General features: G+C 47.3%; 1 protein-coding gene across 3 annotated transcripts in view; it reads right to left on the bottom strand.

The window, feature by feature from the left end:
* Positions 1 to 751: 751 nt before the first annotated feature.
* The window catches only part of B4GALT3 (beta-1,4-galactosyltransferase 3), a 74,483-nt gene continuing 47,556 nt past the window's right edge, over positions 752 to 27,678 (bottom strand). For all 3 annotated transcript variants that reach the window (XM_068252261.1, XM_068252262.1, XM_068252263.1), the window contains exons 6-7: positions 11,468 to 11,572; positions 752 to 2,502 (exon numbers count right to left, since the gene is read on the bottom strand). In XM_068252261.1, coding sequence (XP_068108362.1) covers positions 1,842 to 2,502; positions 11,468 to 11,572 — 766 coding nt within the window. In that variant the 3' untranslated portion in view covers positions 752 to 1,841. The remainder of the gene's footprint in view (positions 2,503 to 11,467; positions 11,573 to 27,678) is intronic.

Genomic DNA, 27,678 nt, shown 5'->3' with positions numbered 1-27,678 from the left:
ATCTGCTGCATGCTTGTTCAGGGTCTATGGCTAAACATATTAGAGGCAGAGGATGAGCAGAATAGTTGGGTAACTGGTATTGATTAAAAGGAAATAAATATGGCAGCCTTCATATTACTCTTGCTTTGGTTGTCTTAAGTGTTTCCTGGCTTCCCCTTAGTGTATCAGACCTCAAAGACTCACATCCTGCCCCTTCCTTATCCCTCTCCTTCAGGTTTTGGACTAGTCCATCTCTTCATGGGGGATTCTCAGGGATTTATTTATTTTCAAAAGCACTTAGTGAATGGCAGTTGCCCCGTCCAACAGCCAAAAAACTGTGTAGCAAGCAGGGAAGCTGGCCAGCATCATGGTTTATGAAGATATTCCGTAAAAAGGATTTAAAGAATAAAAGCCTTGCTGAGATGGACTAGTTCAAAACCTGTCACTTCTGTCAGATTTCTACTACTTACTGTAAGTGACAGCAACATAGGAGAAAAGTAATTTATGGCTAAATTTTAGAATTTTTCACCATAGTGCCCCTTTAACTTTGCAGCAATCTAGAGGTACAAATTGCATTGCAACGGTGGTAACAGGAAACTGTACGTTGTATTTTTTTTTTTTTAGTGTGCAGAACACCTCAGTTTCCCATCCCCCTACAGCTTTAATTTTTTTTACCTTCTATTTTTTCCCATACCTGGAACCGGTGAAGTTATTACAGCAGGCTGAAACTCCTATTTTGCATTTTAATCAAGGAATGCTAGTAAAACGCAAACAGGATTTAGTTTATTGTTTATTGAACTCACATCAACAAGAAAAATCAGTGTGGATACCCTGAGGTTGGGCATTGAATAGATCGCACCATCTTAGACCCTTTTCTAAGGGGTCTTGCTTGTTTCTCGTCAGAAAAAAAAGAAGAAAAAAAAAAAGAGAAAAGAAAAAGAGAAAAGGAAAAAAAAAAAGAGAAAAGAAAAAGAGAAAAGAAAAAAAAAAAAGAGAAAAGAAAAAAAAGTTTTTACAGTGTTCCATAAAATAAATATTAAAACGATGTCTGTTCCAGTGGTTGTGTAACTGTGCTACACCAAAAACAAGCAAATAAATTAAAAAATAAAAAAATCTAAAAAAAGCTACATCTAGCGCAACAAGGCAGTTATCCAGTCACAAAAGTCGCTGTGGATACACCAGAAAACACTTTTCGGAGTTGTCGGAATTTGAAATACTGTCTCACTCACACAACTTTCCAAACTTTTTTTTTATACTTAAATCTGCACCAACAAAAAATTGGCTATTTTTTTTTTCCACCGTTTAAAAGACGTAGCAGCCTGAGAAGGACAAACTCAGCGCGCAGCACGGAGCAATTAAATTACACTTTGTTTAAAATATATAGTTATGTCTACAAATATATACACAGCCTACGTGTATGTACAGCGCCCCCTGCTGCTTATTTCAGGCTGCCCGGTCTTGGCAGGGTGGCGTTTTTTTTTTTCCAAGGCAGCGGGTTCAGTCGTTGGCCATTTTCACAGTGATACCTGAATTTTCGTGCACAGCATACAGGGAATAGGTTTGGCCTGGAGAAGGACAACAGGCAGCTTCCATACTGGTACGTCTCCTCCCCCATGGCTCCAAACCACAAGGGGGTTATGAAAAGGTCTTTTGTTGTCCTGGAAAAACCAGACCTCGAACCAAGTTCTGACCTTTTTAAAGGACAATTTTGGGCTGTCCTTGAAGACACTGGCAAAATGGTGTGGACTCCCTTGGCTTAGCTTAACCAGTGCCAAGGAGAAGCAGTGTCCGGTCTACCCGTCATAGTCTCTCAATTCAAACAATCCTCGTTCAAGTTGCCAGCAACCTTTTTGGAGCAGTTCTCAAATGTTCTTCGTCTTCATTCTGACCTGTTTCTCAGATTCTAGCGTGGGAGGCCTGCTGTGTGAAGTTTGGTTCAGCGGCCTATTCTGTACGTCATCTCTGAAACCACCAGATTCTGCTCGATGTCTCTGAATTTCATCATCGGTCTTCTTGATGGCCCGTTCCGAATCCTCCCTTGGTTCCAGATGCGCACTCCTGGGCCTCCTCTTTTTTGGGGAGTGTTGTGATAGACCTGAGATGGCAGGACTATCAGCAGCTTGGACCTCTTCCTCAATCTTATTAGGTCCTGGAGTGGCTTTGGCCCCTTTCTTTTCCCGCTTAAGCTTTTTTGGATCATTTGATTTAGCTGCCCGGTCCACGGCATTTATGGGTGTCTCCCTTTTCTTGCTCTCCATGGCTGTGGCATTAATGGATGACTGGACGACCACGGTCAGCTTTCCTCTGGTGGAGGCATTGGCTGTCACGTTGTTGCTCTTAGATTGGTCTGGTGGAGGAGTGGGTCCCCGTGTTCGTAGCGGTTTTTGTGATCTGGGGTCCATGCCGATGTCCACGGTGATGTTGGTGTACAGAGGTTCCAGCTCTTTGGACAGTAGGGTGTACGAGAGGGAGTTCATACCATCCTGAGTCCACATCCTTTGAGTCCGGATAAGCAAGTCAAACCTGGAAGAGAAATAGGAGAGTTAGATGTTTACAGATGAAGTCGTACAGGAGGTTTTCACTTTATACTGGAGTCTAAAATAACATCCGCTTAATCAGTTATTTTGCCTCAAATTACACAACTACCCCATCTGTAAAGGCGCCCATACATCTAGCGATTTGCTGTACAGGTAGTCCCGGGTTAACGAACGAGATAGGGACTGTAGGTTTGTTCTTAACCTGAATCTGTTCTTAAGTTGGAACATTGTGCTATCTCTGTCTCCTGTACCTTCTCTGTGCCCCCCTCTGTGTCTCCTCTGCCCTTTGTACCTCTTTATACAAGTTTAAAGGATACCCGAAGTGACATGTGACATGATGAGATAGACGTGTATGTACAGTGCCTAGCACACAAATAACTATGCTGTGTTCCTTTTTTTCTTTCTCTGCCTGAAAGAGTTAAATATCAGTCCTGACTCAGACAGGAAGTGACTACAGTGTGACCCTCACTGATAAGAAATTCCCCTTTTTATCTCTTTCTTGCTCTCAGAAGCCATTTTCTGCTAGCAAAGTGTTTTAAAGTTGGAATTTCTTATCAGTGAGGGTCACGCTGTAGTCACTTCCTGTCTGAGTCAGGACTGAGTCAGCCACTTACATACCTGATATTTAACTCTTTCAGGCAGAGAAAGAAAAAAAGGAACACAGCCTGGATATTTGTGTGCTAGGCACTGTACATACACATGTCCTGCTGCCAGACCCCAATATTGTTCCCTGATCTTCTAGTGGACCCCCTCCCATTCTCCCACAGGCCTCCCACTGAGGCACCACAACTCCCAGCATGCACCCATAGCATAACCACAGCAACAACATGCCTCGAACAAGGCACCACAGTGTCCAGCATAACCCCACTGATGCACCACAGCTCCCAGCATGCCTGCCATTGAGGCACTACAACTCCCAGCATGCACCCATAGAATAACCACAGCTTCCTGCATGCCCCCATAAAGGCACCACAGCACCCAGCATGGCATCACTGCACCAACATGCCTCGAAAAAGGCACCACAGTGCCCAGCATGCCCACCATTGAGGCACCACAGCTCCCAGCATGCCCTTTTAGAAGTTCCACAGCTGACTCTGCCTGGGGGACATCCGGGGCACCCCAGACTAGATCCATGGCACGTGCCACTGATCTTTGGGGCTAGCAACGCTCCTGGGTGACTGTAGCTGTCATTCCCACCAGCGATCTGCAGGGGTCACTGTTGCAGCGCGCAGCCTGCAGGAGGATTTCGGAAGCCTCTGCCATTTCTATCATCTAAGACTTATTTAGAATCGAGCCGGCGTCCCAGCACGGTGCCGCGGCAAATTCTGCGGAAGCGGGAAAGGAAACGACTCCCTTAGAAGCTTGCGTGCGACTCTTTCAGGATAGATTACCAGTAATTCTCTAATCCCATCAATGAGTTTCTAGCTGCACTAAGTCTGCAATCTTCACTTTCACAGCGCAATCCCATAATCCTCTGGGCCACCCACGGGCTGCGGGTATCTCTGGCCGCGGAACAGATGGGAGGGGGGCTGAACACACTAATAATAGCCGTCTGCGGAGAGGAAGCAGGATATAGGATCGCACGTTCTGAATTTAAAGGACCGCTATCACGAAAAATTATAAAATGTAAAAGGCAGGTGTATGCCTACGTAAAAAAAATGTACATTTTAATCCAGAGTAGAATGCACCATTCATTTTACTTTTCCTACATCACTGTCACATATAAATCGTTTATGCAACTCTGACAGGTTTTGGACTAATCCATTTCCTCATGGGGAGTTTCTGGATTTATTTTATCAATTAAATTACCATATGCTGCGCCACCCACAAACAAACTAAGTATCAATAATACTCCTAAATTGCATAAATCTTCATACATATGCAGTACAAATTGTATAAAACAATCACTTGGCAAAACTCCTGTGTTTAGTCCAGTCCTTGTAACACAATACACTTAAAAATCCACTGCGCACTTCCAGATATTCAACCTGTAAAAAACAACTTTACATAGTGTGAACCTGCTTGGCTTCACCGTACAGTGCAGGTGCCACTCTGTGCAAAATTGTGTTCCCACCACACCAAATGCTTTATCAGGTGGGGGTCTCGTTTGTATTGTAGGTTTCACTCGGACATCAGTGATCCATACCCAACAATAGGTTGTAAAATGGCCATTTAATCCTTAATAAAACAAATAAAACCTCATTGCGCAATAGGTCTACTCTTATTAAAATCACAACAGCGCTTCCTGCGCACACCAGCAACTTACAAGATCCCAAAAAGCAGTTAGTGTGTCACAGCGGTATGTCTCTTAGCGCCTGGTTCTCTTGTTAATGGTAACCATGGGCAGCGTCCCGCTCTCCCTGTTTCCTGCGCTATCCAGGTCCCTCCTCGCTCTACCGCTTTCCGATCTGCGTCAGGCGTACTGACTCCGCCCTACGCGTTTCGTCATCAAGACTCATCAGGGGCTGTTTGAAAGTTGTTTTTTTTACAGGTTGAATATCTGGAAGCGCGCAGTGGATTTTTAAGTGTATTGGGGTTCTTTTTATATTTTCAAAAGAACTAACTGAATGGCAGTTGCTTAAAGTGAACCTTTAGTCAGAAAAAAAAATGAGTTTTACTCACCTGGGGCTTCTACCAGCCCCCTGCAGCAGTCCTGTGCCCTCGCAGCCACTCACTAATCCTCTATTCCCCCGCTGCCAGCTAGTTCTGCTTCTACCAGCCCCCTGCAGCTGTCCTGTGCCCTCGCAGCCACTCACTAATCCTCTGGTCCCTCACTGCCAGCTAGTTTCGTTTTTGCCAACAGGCCCGCCAGGACTGGCCACGCGTAGCTTTTTCCGCATTCCCGACTGTAATTAGCGCTATTGCGGGCTGCAACGCGTACAAAAATACGCATTGCCGCATATCTATGCGGTCGTTTTCTGGTTTAAGTGTCCCTTTAAACATGTACTTGAGATAAATACTACAAAACCTTTTTTCAGCCCCTGTAGTTCGTGGGGCTCCCTTTGTTGTCAGAGGAACGGATGGGTGTCCATCTGCTCCCATCCGTTCCACTGCAATATGGCTCAGTAAAGTCCCTGACTGAGCCAGTCAGAGAACACTGCGCATGCTCGGCCCTGGCCATGCACCTCCTTGGTCGCACTCTCATGGCCAGGAGCATTCTGTGCCTTTGCAGTTACAGAAACCGTGACCAAGAATTGAACTTCATCCCAGTCAGTAGCTGATACCCCCTTTCCCATGAGAAATCTATTCCTTTTCTCAAACGGATCATCGGGGCTCTGTGTGGCTGATAATGTGGTGAAACCCCTCCCACAGGAAACTGTGAGGACCAAGGTCCTGGCAGTTTCCGGTCTGTGGACCTTGTTGCATTGTGGGAAATAACAGCTATTTACAGCTGTTTACAAAAAAAAAAAAAAAAAAAAAAAGCAGCATCTCCTACCCCTGACATCACCAGCCAGCAGTAAAAATGTCACCATATGATAAATGTCAGACTGTAAATCAGGGAGAGGAAAGATTAAGAAAACGGGCAAACACTGACTAAGTAATTTATACATAATTATTGTAAAAATGAAGCACTTTTTTTGTTCATTATTTTCACTGGAGTTCCTCTTTAAAGAAGTACTGTAAGCATAAGGAAAAAAAAAAAAAGTTTAACTTACCTGGGGCTTTTAACGGCCCCCCGCAGATGTCCTTCCCTAGCCCCCCCCCCCCGCCAGGACAAAACAATCCTCCGGTCCCGCGCCATGGCTCACTTCTGGGTTTTCGCAACTTTAATGTCGCGGGACATGCGCCTGGCCACGCACTTCCTCACACCTGCTCACGTCGCTGGGAGCGTCTTCCACAGATGCAGAACGCTCCCGGCGGTGGGTGCGTGACCAAGGGGGCGCTACTGTCACCACGCATCCACATTAGTCAGCGACTACTACCAAGGCTGACAGCAGGAGAATGGACGGGACCGGCTGGACAGCGAGGGAGGCCACACACTACAGGGGGCTGGAGGAAGCCTCTAGCAAGTATAAATCCTTTGGTTTTATCTCAGGTTTACTGGAGTCCAACTGCCAAACTATTGTGCTTCTAGTAAGGGCGGCTGCCTGGCATCTTTGTATAAATCCTTTCTAAGGAGTAGTTTTGTAGAGAAAAAAGGGAGATGCTGAGAATTCCCCATGAGGAGATGGACTAGTCCAAAACCTGTCAGATTGTTTCTACCTACTGTAAGTGACGGCAACATAGGAGAAAAGTCATTTATAGTGCATATTACATTTAATTTTTGTGATTGTGTTCCTTTGACCTCTTGAGCGGTATGCTGACACTGTGTCGGGCACGCCGCTCAAGAGGTTTTACTGGCCTCAGGAGTCCCCCGCTATAAAACTATTCATTTATATGGATGAATAAGATGTTTGCTAGCACTAGGCTAGCTAGTATAAGTGTGCACAACCCCTTGATTGCTCAGGACCCCCCCCCCCCCACTTATACATTACCCTGCCTGGATCCAGTGAGCGGCGCAGCCTCCCGCACAGCTCCGGTCTCTCTATGGGGAGGATCGGGTTTGCGCATGACGTCATGTGCGATCCTCCCCATAATGAAGACCGGAGCTGTCCGGGGAGGCTGCGCCGATCGCTGGATCCAGGCAGGGTAATGTATAAAACGGACTGATCGGGGGGTCCTGGGCAGGCATGGGCGTAAATTCGGATTTGGGCGAGTCCGGATAATGCTATCCGGATCTCACCCAGTAAACCTGTGCGGGGTGGGGGGGGTCAAGCTTACCTCTGTGACGTCTTCTTCGTCCATCCCTCGGCGCCTCCCATGATGCGTTCCACTCGGCGCTCACGTGACTACAAACACTTCCTCCTTCCGGGTTGAAGGAGGAAGTGTGTGTAATCACGTGGCGCGCGAGGGACGGACGAAGAAGGCGTCACACAGGTAAGCTTGACCCCCCCCCAAGCATTAAAGGGTGAGATCCGGATAGGACTAACCCGAATCCGAATTTGCGCCCATGCCTGGTCCTGGGCAATCAAGGGGTTGTGCACACTTAAACTAGCTAGCCTAGTGCTAGCTAACATCATATCCATCCATATAAACTAATAGTTTTATAGCGGGGGACTATAGCCAGCAAAACCTCCTGAGCGGCGTAACGCTCAGGAGGTAAAGGGTTACTGCTTCCACATCTGAATGAAATATTACAGTGATCGTTTGGTGGAGTCACCTGACGGCTTTTATCTCTCTGGCAACATCAGTCTTTCACAATAAGGCCCACCAGAGAACTTTCAGCATTTTGAGATCGCGGACGATTACATAAATTGCTATGCCAATGAAAGCGGCTGGAGGAGACCTCACTGGAGCGACTGCGGTTTGGCCAAATCCTAATCGCTCCGCCTGCAGCTTACCCAGAATCCCTTGCAGGACTTCCAAAACTGCAAATCGCTAACTGCAGTCACTTTTGCAATAGCTAGCACCAACATAAAATTGCTACGAAAATTGCCGGAAATCACTGCTGAAATCTCTTTATAAAGCGCTAGTAAAAACGCTGAGCGATCGCGACTTCAATCAGCAATCTGTAGTGGGTGGTAGGCCTAACAGTTTTGCTGGCTCTGTTCCTTCTTAAAGGACTACTGAAGTGAGAGGGATATGGAGGCTGCCATATTTAAATCTCCTTAGAGGTAATCACAAATTCAGTTCGGGGTGGTAAAAAAAACAAGCCAGGACTGGTAACCCCGGGCTGAACTTGTGGCAGCCACCAGGAGGTTACTGCAGAGCAATGCGCGCAGCGAGAGTTTTAACTCACCTCCCGGGGGATCCGGACGTCGGCTGCCAATCTTCTTCCTCTCCTCCGAGGCTCTGCTTCCCCCTGGTGAGATTGCCTCTGTTGTCATGACGACAGCTGGCAATCTCACAATAGGGTTACAGCACCACCTGGAGGATGGAGGGAAAACTGCAGCACTGGAACCCAGGGAGGTGAGTGAGTGTTGGGCTGCTGCATGATTGTTTTCCAGGTTTTAGGATCTAACATGCAAAAAAAATTGCATTGCTTTAGACCCTAAAATCCAGAAAGAATCATAACTCCGAAGGGGTTAAGCAATACCAGTTGCCTGGCAGCCCTGCTGGTCTACTTGGCTGCAGTAGAGTCTGAATAACACCAGAAACAAGCATGCGGTAAAAGAGACTAATAAATAACACCCCCCGGTGGTGGATACTTACCTCGGGAGGGGGCAGCCTCTGGATCCCCCATCTTCCTAAACCTCAGGAATACAGCGCTGGCTCCCCAAAACCACAGCCAACAAAGCATGTCAGCTGTGGCGCAGTAGCGCATGCAATATTTACCTAGCAGGATAGCCAGGTAACTGGCATTACTTAAAGACACTGAAGCGAAAAAAAAATGATGATATGATTTGTATGTGTAGCACAGCTAAGAAATAAAACATTAAGATCATATACATCAGTGTAATTGTTTCCAGTACAGGAAGAGTTGAGAAACTCCAGTTGTTATCTCTATGCAAACAAGCCATTAATCTCTCCGACTAAACGTGGCCATAGACTGGTCGATTTGCCATTAGATCGACCAGCTGACAGATCCCTATCTGATCGAATCTGATCAGAGAGGGATCGTATGGCTGCCTTTACTGCAAACAGATTGTGAATAGATTTCAGCCTGAAACCGATCACAATCTGTGGAGCCGCCGCTGCCGCCTGTCCCAGTCCCCCCGTATACATTACCTGACGCTGGCTCCCGGGCATCTTCTCCGCATCTTCTCCGCGCTGCACCCGCTCCATCCCGGCGCTTCCTGTGTCACTCCGTGACCAGAAAGTTCAAATAGAGCGCCGTCTATTTGAACTTCCTGGTCACTGCAGTGACACAGGAAGCGCCGGGATGGAGCGGGTGCAGCGCGGAGAAGATGCCCGGGAGCCAGCGTCAGGTAATGTATACCTGATCGGTCGCCGCTAGTGACGCACTCCCTACCCGTGGGCGATCGAGGGTAATTTCCCGCACGGCGCGATCGGCGGGTGCGTTTAGCGCAAACGATTGGCAACAGATTCGATCCCAGGATCGAATCTGCTGTCGAAACGGCCGCGAATCGGGCCAGTGTATGGCCACCTTAAGTTAGTCGTGGATAGGGCTGTTATCTGACTTTTATTATCTCAACTGTAAGTGAACTGTTTACTTTTTCTCTGCCAGAGGAGAGGTCATTACTTCACAGACTGCTCTGAAAGACTCATTTTGAATGCTGAGTGTTGTGTAATCTGCACATATTATAGAATAATGCAATGTTAGAAAAAACACTATATACCTGAAAATAAAAGTATGAGAATATTTTCTTTGCTGCTAATCTTCTAGTAATTATTCATAGTACACAACCAATTCATTATATCATATTTTTTTTCGCTTCAGTGTCTCTTTAAAAATACATAAATATATCCTTTCACGTGAGTTGTCCTGTAACTTGGAGTTTTACAGGCCTCGCCTGTGTTTGCAGTATACAGTATACTCCTCTTGCTACATTCTTCATGATATTACACAAACACAAAAGTGAGGGGTGTGGGTGACGGGATCTGACAAGGCAGGAGGAGATTTCAACTGAGCCAGGCTAGACAGAAACACACAAATAACATTTATATTGAGTTTTTCCCCTGGTGGACTCAAAGCACCAGAGCTGCAGCCACTAAAACGCGCTCTATAGGCAGTGGCAGTGCCAGGGATTCTTGCCCAAGAACTCTTTATTGAATAGGTGCTGGTTTACTGAACAGGAAGAGCCTAGATTCGAACCCTGGTTTCCTGTTTCAGAGGCAGAGCCCTTAAAGTGAACCTCCAGACTAAAAAAAAAATCAACTTAGCAGAACTGAAAAGGCCTGGTGTTTCTTTAACAGTTTCACAGCATCAGAACTTTGTTTTTCTTACCCAAGCCTTATTTTAGCTGCACAGAAGCTAAGCTCCGCCCTATCAAAGAAATCTGCCCGGCATTTTCCCCCCTGATGCAGTGCAAAGCATGATGGGATTTCTGATGTTGTTCTCCTTCTGCTGTTTGGCGCAAATTTGTTTTTTTTTTTACATTTTGAATTTGAGATTTGGAGCCTAGCGCGTGCAGCTAGGAGGGGTGATCAGGACACAGGACAGTTGGAACTGTGTCTCATGCTCCCTGTCACCTCCTTTCAACCAAAAAGATGGCTGCCCCCATGAAATCACAAACATTTGCCTGTTCTTTTAAAACAGTGTGGGTAAGAGATTATATTACCTATCTATTTTAATTAACATAATTAATGTAACTTAACGAGGAACTCCAGTGAAAATAATGTAATAAAAAAGTGCTTAATTTTTACAATCATGTATAAATGATTTAGTCAGTGTTTGCCCAATTGTAAAATCTTTTAAATCTCTGATTTACATTCTGACATTTATTACATGGTGACATTTTTACTACTGGCAGATGATGTAGCTGCTGCATGCTTTTTTGGCAGTTGGAAACAGCTATTTCCCACAATGCAGCAAGGTTCACAGACAGGAAACTGCCAGGACCATGGTCCTCGGGGTTTCTTGTGGGACGGGTTTCACCACAATATCAGTCATACAGCGCCCCCTGATAGTCTGTTTGTGAAAAGGAATAGATTTCTCATGTAAAAGGGGGTATCAGCTACTGATTGGGATAAAGTTTGATTCTTGGTCGGAGTTTCTCTTTAATGACAGTATGTTTGCTTAGGCTGAAGGTCCCCTTTAACCAGTACTCTATCCAGCCAGTGCAGTACACTATACAGTACACTACCCAGCCACAACACACGTTACCCTAGCGACCGAGTTGCAGTATGTGCACAGTGCGCGCTATGCCGGTGCATTACACTGCATTTCCAAGCTGCATATATTTGCATACAATTAACGTAAAGTTTGACTCCGCTTGAAATGATTAGCATGTCGCTGGCCATCTTTATAGCCTCTATAAAAATGTATTGAAATCAAATAGAAAAATCACCTGTGTGGGTTCTCTTCATTGCCCCGGTCCCCCTTGTGCTTCACCATCTTGTAATGTCCGACAGAGACGGGCGGCCGTGAGATCTTCATTCCAGCCAATCGGACCCTGAGAAGAGTGACATGTGACATAGTTACAATGGCCAAGCCTAGATAGTTGTGACAGGTCACTAAACCATGCTCTGTGCTGCTGGAGGACTCTGCTCCTTCCTCTAACTCTCCTCTCCTGATATACTCTGTGCTGCTGGAGGACTCTGCTCCTTCCTCTAACTCTCCTCTCCTGATATACTCTGTGCTGCTGGAGGACTCTGCTCCTTCCTCTAACTCTCCTCTCCTGATATACTCTGTGCTGCTGGAGGACTCTGCTCCACCCACTATCTCTCCTCCCCTGATATACTCTGTGCTGCTGGAGGACTCTGCCCCTTCCTCTAACTCTCCTCTCCTGACATATTCTGTGCTGCTGGAGGACTCTGCCCCTCCCACTAACTCTCCTCTCCTGATATACTCTGTGCTGCTGGATGACTCTGCTCCACCCACTATCTCTCCTCCCCTGATATACTCTGTGCTGCTGGAGGACTCTGCTCCTCCCATTAACTCTCCTCCCCTGATATACTCTGTGCTGCTGGAGGACTCTGCCCCTTCCTCTAACTCTCCTCTCCTGACATATTCTGTGCTGCTGGAGGACTCTGCTCCTTCCTCTAACTCTCCTCTCCTGATATACTCTGTGCTGCTGGAGGACTCTGCTCCTCCCTCTAACTCTCCTCTCCTGATATACTCTGTGCTGCTGGGTGACTGATCCTTCCTCTAACTCTCCTCTCCTGATGTACTCTGTGCTGCTGGAGGACTCTGCTCCTCCCTCTAACTCTCCTCTCCTGATATACTCTGTGCTGCTGGAGGACTCTGCTCCTCCTCCTAACTCTCCTCTCCTGATATACTCTGTGCTGCTGGAGGACTCTGCTCCACCCACTAACCCTCCCCTCCTGATATACTCTGTGCTGCTGCTGGAAGACTCTGCTCCTCCCTCTATCTAACCCTCCTCTCCTGATATACACTGTGCTGCTGGCGGACTCTGCCCCTCCCACTAACTCTCCTCTCCTGATATACTATGTGCTGCTGGAGGACTCTGCCCCTTCCTCTATCTAACTCTCCTCTCCTGATATACTCTGTGCTGCTGGAGGACTCTGCTCCTCCCTCTATCTAACCCTCCTCTCCTGATATACTCTGTGCTGCTGGAGGACTCTGCTCCTCCCTCTATCTAACCCTCCTCTCCTGATATACTTTGTGCTGCTGGAGGACTATGCTCCTCCCTCTATCTAACTCCTCTCCTGATATACTCTGTGCTGCTGGAAGACTCTGCTTCTCCCTCTAACCCTCCTCTCCTGATATACTCTGTGCTGCTGGAGGACTCTGCTCCTTCCTCTATTTAACTCTCCTCTCCTGATATACGCTGTGCTGCTGGAGGACCCTGCCCCTTCCTCTATCTAACGCTCCTCTCCTGATATACTCTGTGCTGCTGGAGGACTCTGCTCCTTCCTCTATCTAACTCTCCTCTCCTGATATACTCTGTGCTGCTGGAGGACTCTGCTCCTCCCACTATCTAACTCTCCTCTCCTGATATACTCTGTGCTGCTGGAAGACTCTGCTTCTCCCTCTAACCCTCCTCTCCTGATATACTCTGTGCTGCTGGAGGACTCTGCTCCTCCCTCTAACTCTCCTCTCCTGATATACTCTGTGCTACTGGAGGACTCTGCTCCTTCCTCTATCTAACCCTCCTCTCCTGATATACTCTGTGCTGCTGGAGGACTCTGCTCCTCCCTCTATCTAACTCACTTCTTCTGATATACTCTGTGCTGCTGGTGGACTCTGCTCCTCCCATTTTCTAACTCTCCTCTCCTGATATACTCTGTGCTGCTGGAGGACTCTGCTACTCCGATCAGTGATCTTCTGACTCAAATAAAAATGTTAATAATAAATGGTGGACACTGTTTGGGCTTCCATACAAATGACAGGGTAATCTTTAGCCTCAAAAAAGATGTGCAATCTTGCGCTGCTAGGGCGGTAGTCAGGGATGGCCGGATAGGGGGTCACACTTTTAGCTGCTCCTTTGAAGCCCGGCTGTCAGAGAGGCTTGGTCAAGAAAACAAAACAAAAATAGAGAAGGAGGAGCGCTCCATAGTGTAACAACGCTTTATTAGGATGAATTGCGCAAATACAAATTCACTTACTAGATATAAGTTGAATACAGGCATGTAAAATCTTTAAAATCCTTCCTTGGTAGGTGCACCTCAAACTACCGTGGCCATCGGAGTCGAGAGGATCAGATGGAGTGTGACCCTGGATGCTCCCCCAAGGGAAAAAAGACGTGTGCTGGTTGCGTTACTACGCGTTTCGGCGTTCCACGCCTTCGTCAGATAACACTACCAGCTCGCACAAGAGATGCTTATATACTCTCATTTGGAGGGAAATCTGTAATGAGGGGTGGGAGCCAGAATTGGCTTGTCCATCCCCTTTTTTGGGGGTGGTATGAGAAAAGACTTATCAGTAGGTGAAAATACCTGTCATTCACCTACATGTGATAGCCCTGAAATGGGCGTTTTGATCTGAAGGGAAGGGATTGGTTGAAGCCCTGTCTATCAGCAGTGTGTTAGAAGTAAACATTGTGCTTTAAAGGGAAGGTCCAAGCAAAAACAAAAAAATGAGTTTCACTTACCTGCGGCTTCTACCAGCCCCATGCAGCCATCCTGTGCCCTCGTAGTCACTCACTGCTGCTCCAGTCCCCCGCTGGGAGCTTTCTGACCTCGGAGGTCAGGGCCGAATTGCGTACATTTTTACACATTCCCGCTAGTGCAGGAACATTAACGCATACATTTTTACGTGTTAGTGGTGCAACGCGTAAATTTTTGTTCCTGCACTAGCTGGAATGCGTAAAAATGTATGCAATGTGGCCCTGACCTCCGAGGTCAGAAAGCTGCCAGCGGGGGACTGGAGCAGCAGTGAGTGACTACGAGGGCACAGGATGGCTGCATGGGGCTGGTAGAAGCCCCAGGTAAGTAAAACTCATTTTTTTTTTTGCTTGAACCTTCCCTTTAAGGTGGCAATCTTACCTGCAGGGTAATGGTGCTTATCATAAATCCTAGCCCCTCTGTCAAAATACATCGATGAATTTCTGCAACCGATTGTACTTAACACCAAGTCATACACCAGAGATTCCAGTTATGTGCTGGACATTCTCAAGAACTTTAACCTTTTCGGGACCGGCCGCCCAGGCATTTTGCGCGGGAAGGGGGTGCGCATGTTGGGGGGGGGGGGGGGTCAGGCGGCCGGATCCCGTGTGTGGCTGGCTAGATTTGTGTCCCCCCCCATGGTGGTAGGTGCCTCCCCCTTCTGCCAGCAGCCTTCACTTACCTTCCAGGCTCCAGCGATGAGCCGCACGGGACCCTCCGCTCCGGCCGGCATCTCCGTTCTGTCTGACGATCAGTTCCGGGTCGTGGCTTGATGACGTCATCAAGCCGGGACCCGGCGCTGACGTCAGACGGAGCGGAGATGCCGGCCGGAGCGGAGGGGGGTGCCGATCGTCGCGGGAACGGCAGGGAGGTAAGTGGATCCTCTTCTTTTCCCCCCTGCCGCCGCAGCTGTCAAACAGATCACTACGATCCGACGGCGATCATAGTGATCACGTGATCAGCAGCCATACGCGATGGCTGCTGATCACTCGGGGGAGATGTCGGCTGTCATATGACAGCTTAAACTCCCCCTCCGGGTGCGCACGATCGCGTCGGGAGCGGAAATTGCGGGCCGGCGTAGATTCTACGCCGCATCAGGCTAGAACAGCCACAAATGCGGCGTAGAATCTAATGCACGTGGTCCCGAAAAGGTTAAGTGGAAAGATGGCTATTTATGGGCATCCCTGGACGTCTGCTCATTATCTACGTGTATCCCCCACTCCAGGGGCCTAGAGGCAGTCCAACATTTTCTGGTCACAGAGGGCACCTTCCACCCAGAGCAAGCACAGTTCATTCTCAACCTGCTTGACTTCTCACTTTCGCACAATTATTTCACATTCGCTGGGGAACATGATCTACAGATCTGTGGTACCGCAATGGGGGCGGTGTTTGCTCCAAGTTTTGCTAATCTATACATGGCATACTGGGAGGAACAACAGATCTGGAATCAGAATCCCTTTGGAGCGAACCTCGCCCTATACTTTTTACATGCCTGTATTCAACTTATATCTAGTAAGTGAATTTTTATTTGCGCAATTCATCCTAATAAAGCGTTGTTACACTATGGAGCGCTCCTCCTTCTCTATTTTGGTTTTGTAATCTTTAGCCTCACCCGAGATTGCTGTATTCTTACGCAACATCTCGATTGTCGGTTATGAGAAGAACACGCTGACACACCTGGAAATAAATAATTAACTCTAATGAGAAGGTACGTGCCCAAAACATACCAGTTCTCCTAGTGAAAGTCATGTCACGACACTCTCTCCATGACCTCACTAGCATTACCCGCGGGGTAAAGTCTTGGCATTAGAGATCGCTATCACTCGCATTCAGCACAGAACTGCTACAAACATTACGCATCTAGTCCACTCAGCAATCAAAACGTTTTTTCTTTAAAGAGGATCATAACATGAAAAGATCCCTTGGGGGGTACTCACCTCGGGTGGGGGAAGCCTCCGGATCCTAATGAGGCTTCCCACGCCGTCCTCCATCCGTCAGTGGTCTCGCTGCAGCCCTCCGTGGAGTCCGTGCAGTGGTGACGTCAATATTTACCTTCCTGGCTCCTGCGCAGGCGCTCTGACGGCTATCGGCTCCGAACTACACGGAAATACCCGATCGCCGTCGGGTCTGCTCTACTGCGCAGGCGCAAGTTTCCTGCGCCTGCGCAGTAGAGCGGACCCGACTGAGATCGGGTATTTCCGTGTAGTTCGGAACGGAAAGCCGCCACAGCGCCCCCGCTGGAGCCAGCAAAGGTAAATATTGAACTGACAGTCGGCACAGTCGCCGGCTGTTCGGAGGGCTGCGGCGAGACCCCCGTGGGACAGAGGACGGCGTGGGAAGCCTCATTAGGATCCGGAGGCTTCCCCCACCTGAGGTGAGTACCCCCAGGGGATCTTTTTAATGTTACAGAGTCTCTTTAAAGTGTAGCAGAGGTGAGAAATGATATGGTGAGATAGACATGGGTATGTACAGTGGCAAACATACATATAACTAGGCTGTGTTCCTTTTCTTCTTTTTCTGCCTGAAAGAGTTAAAAACATTCAGGTATGCAAGTGACAGTTTCTATCCCTTGGAACCTAGTGGCACTGCAGTATATGTGACCCTCACTGATAAGAAATTACAACCATAAGGGCCCGTTCTCACTAGGGTGATTAGCGGACGATTCAGTGCTATTAGAAACCTAATGGCAGTGATCTCACTACCGCGATTGCCGCCGATCGCGGGCATTTGGCAATAAATAGCAATCGCAAAACATGTTGCCTGCAGCATTTCTGGAGCGATAGTGCGTTTAAAAGGAATAATCGGGAATCGTGGGAGTCTATAGTGATTTTACCGCGCCGATCGCGGTAAAATCACCCGCGCATGTCTCACCGATTTAAAGTGTGAATGGTCCCTAAAACTATTTCCTGGCAGGGAACAGTTTGTGAGATCTGAAAAAGTCCATTATTTGATAGAGTTTAACTCCTGGGACACTGAAAGACTGTTATTCACATGTGACAATATAACCTTAAAAAGGGAACCAGAGCCGTCATAAAAAGAAGATCTGATACTAACCTGCAGGTAGGTGTGTGTGGTGTGTATGTGTGTGTGTGTGTGTTAGCGTGTGTGTGTGTGTGTTAGCGTGTGTGTGGGTGGGTGTGTGTATGTGTGTGTGTGTGTGTGTGTGTTAGTGTGTGTTAGTGTGTGTGTGTGTGTTAGTGTGTGTGTTAGTGTGTGTGTGTGTGTGTGTGTGTGTGTTAGTGTGTGTGTTAGTGTGTGTGTGTGTGTGTGTGTGTGTGTGTGTGTGTTAGTGTGTGTGTGTTAGTGTGTGTGTGTGTGTTAGTGTGTTAGTGTGTGTGTGTGTGTGTGTGTGTGTGTGTGTGTGTGTGTGTGTGTTAGTGTGTTAGTGTGTGTGCTCAGAATTTCTTTGTGGGAGGGGTTTCTTGTGGGAGGGGTTTCACCACAATATCAGCCATACAGACCCCCCCCTGATGGTCTGTTTGTGAAAAGGAATAGATTTCTAATGTAAAAGTGGGTCTCAGCTACTGATTGGGATAAAGTTCAATTCTTGGCTTCCAAGTTTCACACGTCACCCACCTGTGGGCCTAGAATAGACCCTCGTGCCGGTGCAAACCTCCTGCAGGTACACCACTCCTGCTATACTGTATTGCAAATTTCAAAAATGGAGACTGCACACAAAAGGCTTCAGCAACAAGCTGTATTCAAAGCATGTAGAAGCACAAACACAACATGTTTCGGGCGGAGCCCTTCCTCAGGTGTCTGAGGAAGGTGACACCTGAGGAAGGGCTCCGCCCGAAACATGTTGTGTTTGTGCCTCTACATGCTTTGAATACAGCTTGTTGCTGAAGCCTTTTGTGTGCAGTCTCCATTTTTGAAATTTGCAAAGTTCAATTCTTGGTCGGAGTTTCTCTTGAATATCCCCTTTTCAATTGGTAGTCTTATTAAAGGGTGAGTCCCTTTCTAATATTTGGTGTGGTGTGGTGTGTGTGTGGACATGTGTGCGCGTGTGTGTGTTAGTGTGTGTGTGTGTGTGGTGTGTTAGTGTGTGTGGTGTGTTAGTGTGTGTGGTGTGTTGGTGTGTTAGTGTGTGTGTGGTGTGTTGGTGTGTTAGTGTGTGTGTTAGTGTGTGTGTGTGTGTGTGTGTGTGTGTGTGTGTGTGTGTGTGTGTGTGTGTGTGTGTGTGTGTGTGTGTGTGTGTGTGTGTGTGTGTGTTAGTGTGTGAGTGTGTGTGTGTGGTGTGTGTGGTGTGTTAGTGTGTGTGGTGTGTTAGTGTGTGTGGTGTGTTAGTGTGTGTGGTGTGTTAGTGTGTGTGTGTGTGTGTGGGTGGGTGTGTGTGTGTGGGTGGGTGTGTGTGTGTGTGTGTGTGGTGTGTGTGTGTGGTGTGTTAGTGAGTGTGTGTGTGTGTGTGTGTGTGTGTGAGTGTTCAGAATTTCTTTGTGGGAGGGGTTTCTTGTGGGAGGAGTTTCACCACAATGTCAGTTATATAGCACCCCCTGATGGTCTGTTTGTGAAAAGGAATAGATTTCTCATGTAAAAGGGGGTCTCAGCTACTGATTGGGATAAAGTTCAATTGGTCGGAGTTTCTCTTTAATATCCCCTTTTCAATTGGTAGTCTTATTAAAGGGTGAGTCCCTTTCTAATATTTGGTGTGGTGGAGGTGTGAATCAAGTTATAAGATCTCCATAGAAGAACCTATTTATAAACTTTGTCCTACTGGTGAGAGGGACATCGCCTCCCCCATCTAGCAGGACCGTGTCCCACTGCATACAATTAGACTGTTACTTTAATACCAATATATGAGCGCACTGCCTGATATATACATTTTATTACATTTGCGCATCTCAATTGATTACAATTGTTTATCTCATTTGTTTATTTTCACTTCAAGTGGATCCGAGATGAACTTTTACTCATTGTTACTTTCCTATTGTTTATAGGGCATTCCTCAAGCCAAATACTTTTTTGTTTAGTTTTAATACTCTAATTCCCTATAAACTAAACAAGCCTCGCCCACAGCTTCTCCAAAACGCCTTGGCACTCAGACCCATGTAGCAAGGGCTTATGGGAGCTCAGTCTGGGCAGGAGGAGGTTACTAGCCAGAGATTTTAGAGGCAGAGGGGAGGAGGGAGGAGGAGGAAGGAGTGAGCTGAGGGGTGGAGATGCAGTTGCAGATTACCTGTGTAATGATGACAAACAGAACATGGCTGCCCTCATTGTATCACAGGAATAAATAATCATCTACTGTTGCGCTGTTTGCACCTAGATTTGCTGAGTAAACCGTCTAAACTTTAGAGAAGATATATAAACAAGTTATTTGTTATATAGTTCGTTTTTCATCTCGGATCCGCTTTAAGGTTCACCTTAAATTTTTAAACGAAAAATCACTTTAAGATTTTAAAAAGAAAGGAAAATTATGGGACTCTACAAAAAAAAAGAAAAAAAAACAAAAGGAGGAAGAGGAGGAGGATAGATACAATTGCTTATCTTAACAGCTCATTTCCACCTTAGGTTTCCTTTAATCAAGTCATTTTTACATGTGAGCTAGGACTCTTTCTTCCTGCTGCAGTCAGTGGAGTTCAGGGAGTTTTAAACAAACTGTAGTCCTGAAATCAAACTATTTGCACTGCAGAGTGACTGACGCAGAAGGGATATAATCCCCCTTTCCTACAAAGTAAACCATAAGGACCTTGCTCTGTTTACCCTGCTACAGGAGGCAGGCCGGAACATTGTGCTTTACCACAAAACCCCAAAATGTACTACGAACTGAAAGTATAAACCTAAAGGCAGTGGTGGGCTCACAAGTCCATAAGGACTCAAATTTGTGATTTAAATGAAGCTTAATTGCCTCAGCTAAGCGGCTGGGAGAGAGGGGGTTACTTACCCATAGGTCCGCGGTCCTCTATGCGTTTCAAACGTCTTGCACGCGTCCTATTGGACGCGTTGCAAGCTTCACTACCGTGTACTTCCCCCTTCAAGCCGGAAGGAGGACGTGAGCAATAGTGAGTCTTGCAACGCGCAAGACGTTTGAAACGCAACGAAGACGACGGACTTATGGGTAAGTAACCCCCTCTCTCCCAGCCGCTTAGCTGAGGCAATTAAGCCTCATTTAAATCACAAAATTTGAGTCCTTAGGGACTTGTGAGCCAACCACTGCCTAAAGGCGATGATGGGCAGATTCGACCAAGAGACAGAATCTCTCGCTAATCGAATAAAAGAGAGAGATCTGTCTGCTGCCCATACACCACAGGCCAATTCCCAATCAATTTCATGCTGAGATTGATCTGGAATCGGCCTTGTGCGCCACATGCACCGCTGTGCCCCCCTAATGTAAATGTGCCCCGTGTAAAGTATGCATTACCTGTCCGCGGCCTGCGCTTTCCCTCCGCTGCCTCCAGGACATCTGCTCTGCATACACGTAGGTCCCACGTGGTTTCCTAGTAAGAGCGCATGTGCGTGACGTCATCTGCACGCCCTTACTAGGAAACCACATCGGGCCCGTGTGTATGAAGAAGGGAATTCTCCTGGAGCAGCGGAGGGACAAGTAATGTATCCTTTACACGGGGCACCGGGGGGGAAATGGACATTACTGGGGACAGCGTCGGGGGTTTCGTCGCCTTCATCGGGAAATTGCATGTAGTTACCACCGCGCAACATCTTGCAGCATGCGCGATCGAGAACACGACCAATTTTCGTCTCGAAATTGGGTCGCATTGTCGGTCGGGCATGCACTTGGCGGCACCGATTTTCGATCGATCGGCCACCAAGTCGCCTGAAAAACGGTGTCAAAATACATGCACAAATGATACATTTTTTTTTAAGAGTTCATTTTTTAAACCAATGTCCTATAAATTACTTTTAAAGAGTAACTGTAGTGAAATTAACATAATGAATATTAAAAAAAAAAAAATAAATTAAATATCCATTTCTAAATATTGAAAAATCTTTCTTAACACTGATTTAATTTTATAAAATGTATCACAGGAGGCTACATGTTAAGTTCTGGCCGGTGATCTCTGTGGAATGTTTGTTTACTGCGAGTTCTAGAGCCAGTAGCAAAGATCTCTGGTCTCCAGGATGCTCTGGGGGGAAAAATTCAGCATAATAAACAGCCTAGGCCAGGGGTCCCAAACTCAATTTACCTGGGGGGCCGCAGGAGGCAAAGTCAGGATGAGGCTGGGCCGCATAAGGAATTTCCCAATCGCGGCGTATCGCCGCCTCTGCCCGCCCCTCTCACTCTTCCTTCACAGAGAGGGGCGGGGAGAGGCGGCGATCCATGTGGCGATTGACATCAGGAGGGGCAGAGCTGAAGTGGAAAGCTCTGCCCCTTCCAGGAAATGCCGGCGGATTGCCCCCCCCCCCCCCCCCCCCGGGCGATTTGGGGGCTCTGCAGCCCTCGTTTAGCAGCGGGGATGCGGCGGTTTACTTGGGAGCACTGAAACGAACTATAAGGAAGCTTTTGCCGGCGAGGGCCACAAAATATTGTATCGAGGGCCGCAAATGGCCCACGGGCCGTGAGTTTGAGACCCCTGGCCTAGGCTAAGCCTCAGTGGCAGGGCTACATACCAATATACAGCAATATATGGCTATAGGACGGTTTTTCTTATGTTGAAACCAGGATAATGGAGGTAAAAGTTGGTCTCCTGAATAATTTACTGCTGTTAAATCTTTCAGCTAAGAAACATACGGTCACATGACCTAATACCCCACCGATTCATGGGAGGCGTGACATTACGGACAGATTCTCTAAGCAACCCTCGGCAGTTACCTACCTGTTCACATGACCTGGATGGAAAGAAGACAGGGTGAAAATGAGATAAGCAGACAGGGCTGAAAACAAAACGGAGGCCAGAGAGGTGAGATGAGCATGCGGGTCCTGACGTGACAGCGTGAAGAGAGAAAGACAGACAGGTGAGAACATACAGGCAATGGCGACATGACTTATCAGAGCATCTGCAATAAAAACCGTTCCTGTCTGCGATTCTGTCCGCACAGCCCCTCCCCCCTCCCCAGTAGGTCATTAGAAATTCTATACATAAAAAGTTGCTGCACTGTAAACATGTATCTGGGCTGTATAAACATTCTACCAATAGGTTTGTTTTTCAGTTCGAAAGCAGCTACGAGTTTCAAAAATTGTAAAGGGCGCCATACATTGGTGTTTTCCATCAACGTCATTTGATGAAGTCTGTTAGAAATCGATGCGGCAAACCAATTACGATCAATCGATTTTCAGCTGAAATCTCGATTGATTCAATCGATCACATCTGATATCGCTTGCTCAGCGGCAGATTGGGAGCACGTCGCTAGCGATCTTTTTAGTGAATCATGTACAGCCACCATTAAAGGTATATGGAGGCTGCCATGTTTGTTTCCTTTTAAGGAATACCAGTTGCCTGGCAGCCCTGCTGATCCTCTGCCTCTAATACCATTAGCCATAGCCCCTGAACAAGCATGCAGCAGATCAGGTGTTTCAGACTTTAAAGTCAGATCTGACAACACTAGCTGCATGCTTGTTTCTGGTGTTATTCAGATACTACTGCAGAGAAATAGACCAGCAGGGCTGCCAGGCAACTGGTATTGATTAAAAGGAAATAAATATGGCAGCCTCCGTATACCTCTTACTTCAGTTCCCCTTTAAGGTGTGCATTAATAGAACCATTTATAGGAATAGAATTCTTTATTTAAAATAAGAAAAATCTGAGCGAAATGTCAGTGAAATTAATTCAGTAGTTTCTTGCGATAGATAGAAAAACGATCATCAAGTCGATCGAAAATAGCCAGTTTACTGATCCATCCGGTGGATTTGAATCACCGTGTCTGATCTATAAAACTGGAGCCTTGATGGATAAATAAGATAATTTCCAATTTACTAAATCGATCGTAATGAAAAAAATTGTTCCTATAAAATTGTACCATTAAATGAAACCTAAACCCAATTGAAATAAAAATGAGTTTCACTTACCTGGTGCTTCTACCAGCCCCCTGCAGCCATCCTGCGCCCTCGTAGTCACTCCCGGATCCTCTGGTCCCCCGCTGCCAGCTAGTTTCGTTTTTGCCGTCTCGGAGTTGTCGGGCCGCAACGCCTATCATTGCACGCATTACCGTGGTAACAGGATGCTATAGTGGGTGTCAATGCGTACAAAGATACGTGTTAATACCCGCTATAGCGTCCTTTAACCGCCAATATCAGGCCAGGAAGTGATTGGCCCAATTCCAAGATGCGTACAATTTGCCAGTGGCGGAGCAATAGGGGTCGCAGAGGTTGCGACCGCACCAGGGCCCCTGGACCAGAGAGGCCCACTAGGGGCCATCCATCATCCATCTTATTAGCTTTTCATTGGTGCCATGCCGGTAATGATCACCCCCATATGTGCACTGCATAGTGGTGATCCTGTTTCCTTACTCGGATTACACCTCTCTGACACTGCAGCTGTCCTTGGTAGGTTTTGGGGCTCCATATCAACGCAGTGCTTGAAAAAGTTGCACTGGGGCCCCTAGCTCCTTAGCTTAGCCACTGCAATTTGCATTAAAGAAAATCTGTAATGAAAAAACCTCCCCTGGGGGGTACTCACCTCAAGTGGGGGAAGCCTCCGGATCCTATTGAGGCTTCCCCCGTCCTCTGTTCCACACCGGCGGCGAAAATCCTCCCGGTGCGGCGGCGATGTAAATATTTACCTCTTGGCTCCTGCACAGGCACAGTATCCGCTCCTTCCCACGGAGATAGGCAGAAATAGCCGATCTCCGTCAGGCCGCTCTAACGCGCAGGCTCAAGTCTCCTGTGCAGTAGAGCGGACCCGACGGAGATCGGCTATTTCCGCCTATCTCCGTGCTGAGACCCGCAACATCGCCACCTGCTGGAGCCAGAAAAGGTAAATATTGCACAGGCTGTCAGGTTTGTCGCCTGTGCGTTCGGGTGCTGCAGCGAGACCGCCGTGGGACACAGGAGGACGGGGAAGCCTCGATAGGGTCCAGAGGCTTCTCCCTACTGAGGTGAGTACCCCCCAGGGGAACTTTATTTCAGTACAGGTTTTCTTTAAAATTTGCATCCAAGCCAGCCACAGACCCGCTAAAGTGGATGGATGATGTACTGGTTAAAGGCCCATTCACAATAAAGCGATTAGGGGGCAGATTCCTGCTAATCGCCGAAGCGCTAGTTTTTTAAAAAAAAAAACGCTAGTGCTATTCTACCCAATGGCAGTGTCCTCACTGCCGCGATTGTCGCCGATCGCGGGCGTTTTGTGATTAGCGCCAATTGCAAGTGTTACCTGCAGCAGTTTTGAGGCGATTCTAGAGTGATCGCGGTACAGTGCTACTAAAGCGCTGACCGCAATCACGGAAGTGTCCAGTGATTTTTCTGCATTAAATCGCGGAAAAATCACCCGCGCAAAACGCTAGCGATAATCGCTAGCGGTTGGCGATTTCTAAGTGTGAATGGGCCCTAAGGGCACTGCCTCTGACACAGGAGGCCAGGATTCGAATCTCAGATCAATTCAGTAAGCCAATAAGTCTTAAGTAAGTCCAGTAAGCCAGCACCTATTTAGTAGGAGAACTTGGGCAAGACTCCCTAACACTGCTACTGCCTATAGAGCACGTCCTAGTGGCTGAAGCTCTGGTGCTTTGAGTCCGCCAGGAGAAAAGCGCGATATGAATGTTGTCTTGTCTTGTCAAAGTGCAAGCTGCCTTGTGGACCATGGATTGTTACTGGAGGATGTGGAGCGGTACAGGCAGTTTTTATTGCAGACGCAGGTATGCAAGGCTCAGTATGACAGGTATAACGCTACCCAAAACAAAGTAAAAGTAACAAAAGTAATGATATTGCTGCACAGTGAAAGAAAGTAACAGAATTACAGGCGGTGCAAAACAACAGACAGAGGCAGTGACAGATAATGACTTTGCTTAGCAGCCGCGGCGAGTGAAATGTATCCTTATCTCCTGATCATCCCACACAACGAGTTCATTGTGTAAATTAATCCTCCCTGTTTGCGGTGTCCTCGTGACCAGAGCTGCCGAGCGTAACCGTGTGACTGGAATCCAAGGCCCTGCTCATAACCCCATTTTAAGGTGGACCTGAACTCTTGTACAGGATGGAAGGAAAACAGAGAAATGTACCCTGTGTATATTTAGAGAGTTTAGCCTGTCTAATTCCCTCTCATCTGTCACTAATAATCAGTGTAATTTGATTCCTCAGCTGTGTCAGCTGGCTGCCTCGGCAGAGCAGCTAATTTGTAAACACGGGATGCTAACAAGATGTCTGCTTCCATGAAAGCAGGAGAAACTGCAGATTTATTGCAGCTGTAACAAATGTTTTCTTTAAAGGTTATCATGCTGTTGCTTATCAGAGCAGAGAGTTCGGGTCCATGGTTTCTTATAGCAAACCAGTTTTCCAGCATTTCTAGTATTTTACCGAAACTGCAACTATCACAAAAATTGTAGCATTTTAAATCAAGTCTACGCATAAATATAAAATGTGCCTTTGTCCTCGAGTAAAATGCACTATAAATTACTTTTTTCCTATTTTGCTGGATACACTGACAGGCCCTTAATAGTGCTAATAAAAAGGATACTTTTATTAAATAAATAAAAATATTGTTTGTACAGGACTCTACTCTATAGAGTTGTCACTGTACTGCATGATAAACAAACAGATCACTTTCAGTCCGCTGAGTCAAGTGAACTCATTCAGGGTTGCAAGGGAGGTCTTTGCCTATCCCCCAATGCTCACATATGTATGCGAGCGTGGTGTGGCTATTCCCTTGTAAGTCCCAGGTCGGACTACGTATTAAACCGCTTGGGCCCTCAAAAGGTCAATGTAACCTCCCAGCCTGCTGTTGCATTAATATAGGCCGGAAAGATCCACATCAAGCGGTATCAGTGATATAGAGGGGGTCCTCTGGCAGAACAGTGAAGCTTATAAAGTGCTCATAATATATACAGTGCAGCCTAACCCTCGACCGGTTTCACCCTTATGGTTTCATCAGGAGGTGACAATAGTGCAAACACACATATTTACAATATATACAAGTACTCCCCCCACCGCTGTACACAAATAGAGTAACCCCCAAGCAAAGCCCAAGTCAGAGCTGAATGGCCATGTTACCATGGGGTTTAAATATGGTGGACTGTTTGCTAGATCCCCACCCTCACTCTCATGATTGGTTGACATGCATCATAAGCCCATCCATCATGCAGGGTTGCTTGTACTCTCACCTGCTGATTGATATGAATATGTAGGAGGACGCTCCCTGTCCCGCACGCTGTATACAGTAGATGAATCAGACACTCACTGTGTCTGCGTGTGCTGGAGGCGGCGGGTGACGTCACATCCGCCCACCTCACTTCCGGGTGGCGCTATGGAGGTGCATCGCTATGGTAACTGGACGCTCACCCACTCGTCGTCTGAGTGGGAGGCGCCGCCTCTTAGTGGGCGGCTGCGTAACCGAAGGCGTACGCCCTCAAACCCATTGTAAACAATCACTCCGTGCCGCTACGCTATCCTGTCTCACTGTTGCCATAGTAACCAGGGTGGATACCCTGCTATCAGAGAAAGGAAGCGGCGTATATACAGAGTGTTGAACATGTTAGTCACACTGCTATGAGGTTCCATACACCTCTATGTGGGCATCTCCATCATATATCTATCCCAACCTGAATAGGTTAATCGCATGGGCTACACGTACATGTACCAATATCGTTAATGTGTGTACATTAAAATCACAATCTCTCAATCCCCCTCTACCTACCCAACCCTCTCCTTGCTCTCCCAACGGTTACATATACTGTGAAGAGCGTGCTCTTAACCCATTGTCACCATAGTCTGTCACCCCCCAGCCCACCCCTCAACCATATAGTCAATCCTCACTCCCCCATATCTACGGAGTAAGCCCAGACAGAGGGGGAGATACCTAGATGCCACTAGCATCGTGTGCATCATTCATATCTCCCATTGGGCGGGGACCACTAGATCAGTATCCATGATTGGGGGGGGAGGGGGATCCCATGTAGTGGTGGGCAGTAGGTGACAGGTAAAATGCGCATAGCCGTGGGAGGGAAGGGACGCCACCCAAGGCGAGGGGTGCACTGGAGATCCAGAGTCCATGCACCCATATATAGGGTGGGGGGGGGGACCGAGATAGAATTTGGGAGGGGGGGGGGGGAAATAAGGGGAGAGAGGGAGAAGGAATGGTGCCAAAGCCGGATGCAGTGCTCGCCAGCCACATGCCCTGTAATCGATTTATTCCAGCACTATAATATACAGAGGTTACAGAAAACATGCTAGGTTGAAATCCTCATTGAGGCCCTTAGGCGCCAATGTCTAGTCTGAATATCCACTCAGACTCAATCTGTGTCAATTTTCTGTCAACATCTCCGCCCCTAAAACCCTTTCGCCATTGTTGAATCCCCCAGAATTGGATGTCAAACCGATGTCCCACATGTACAGAGTTCATGTGTTTTGCTATTGAGGTTTCCCTCCTGTGCTTGATGTCTCCAATGTGTT

The sequence above is a fragment of the Hyperolius riggenbachi genome, chromosome 9 (assembly GCF_040937935.1).
Source record: "Hyperolius riggenbachi isolate aHypRig1 chromosome 9, aHypRig1.pri, whole genome shotgun sequence".
In the NCBI taxonomy this organism is placed as follows: domain Eukaryota; kingdom Metazoa; phylum Chordata; class Amphibia; order Anura; family Hyperoliidae; genus Hyperolius; species Hyperolius riggenbachi.
Note: the sequence above shows the minus strand (reverse complement) of the source record. Positions and strands in the feature narration are given on the sequence as shown.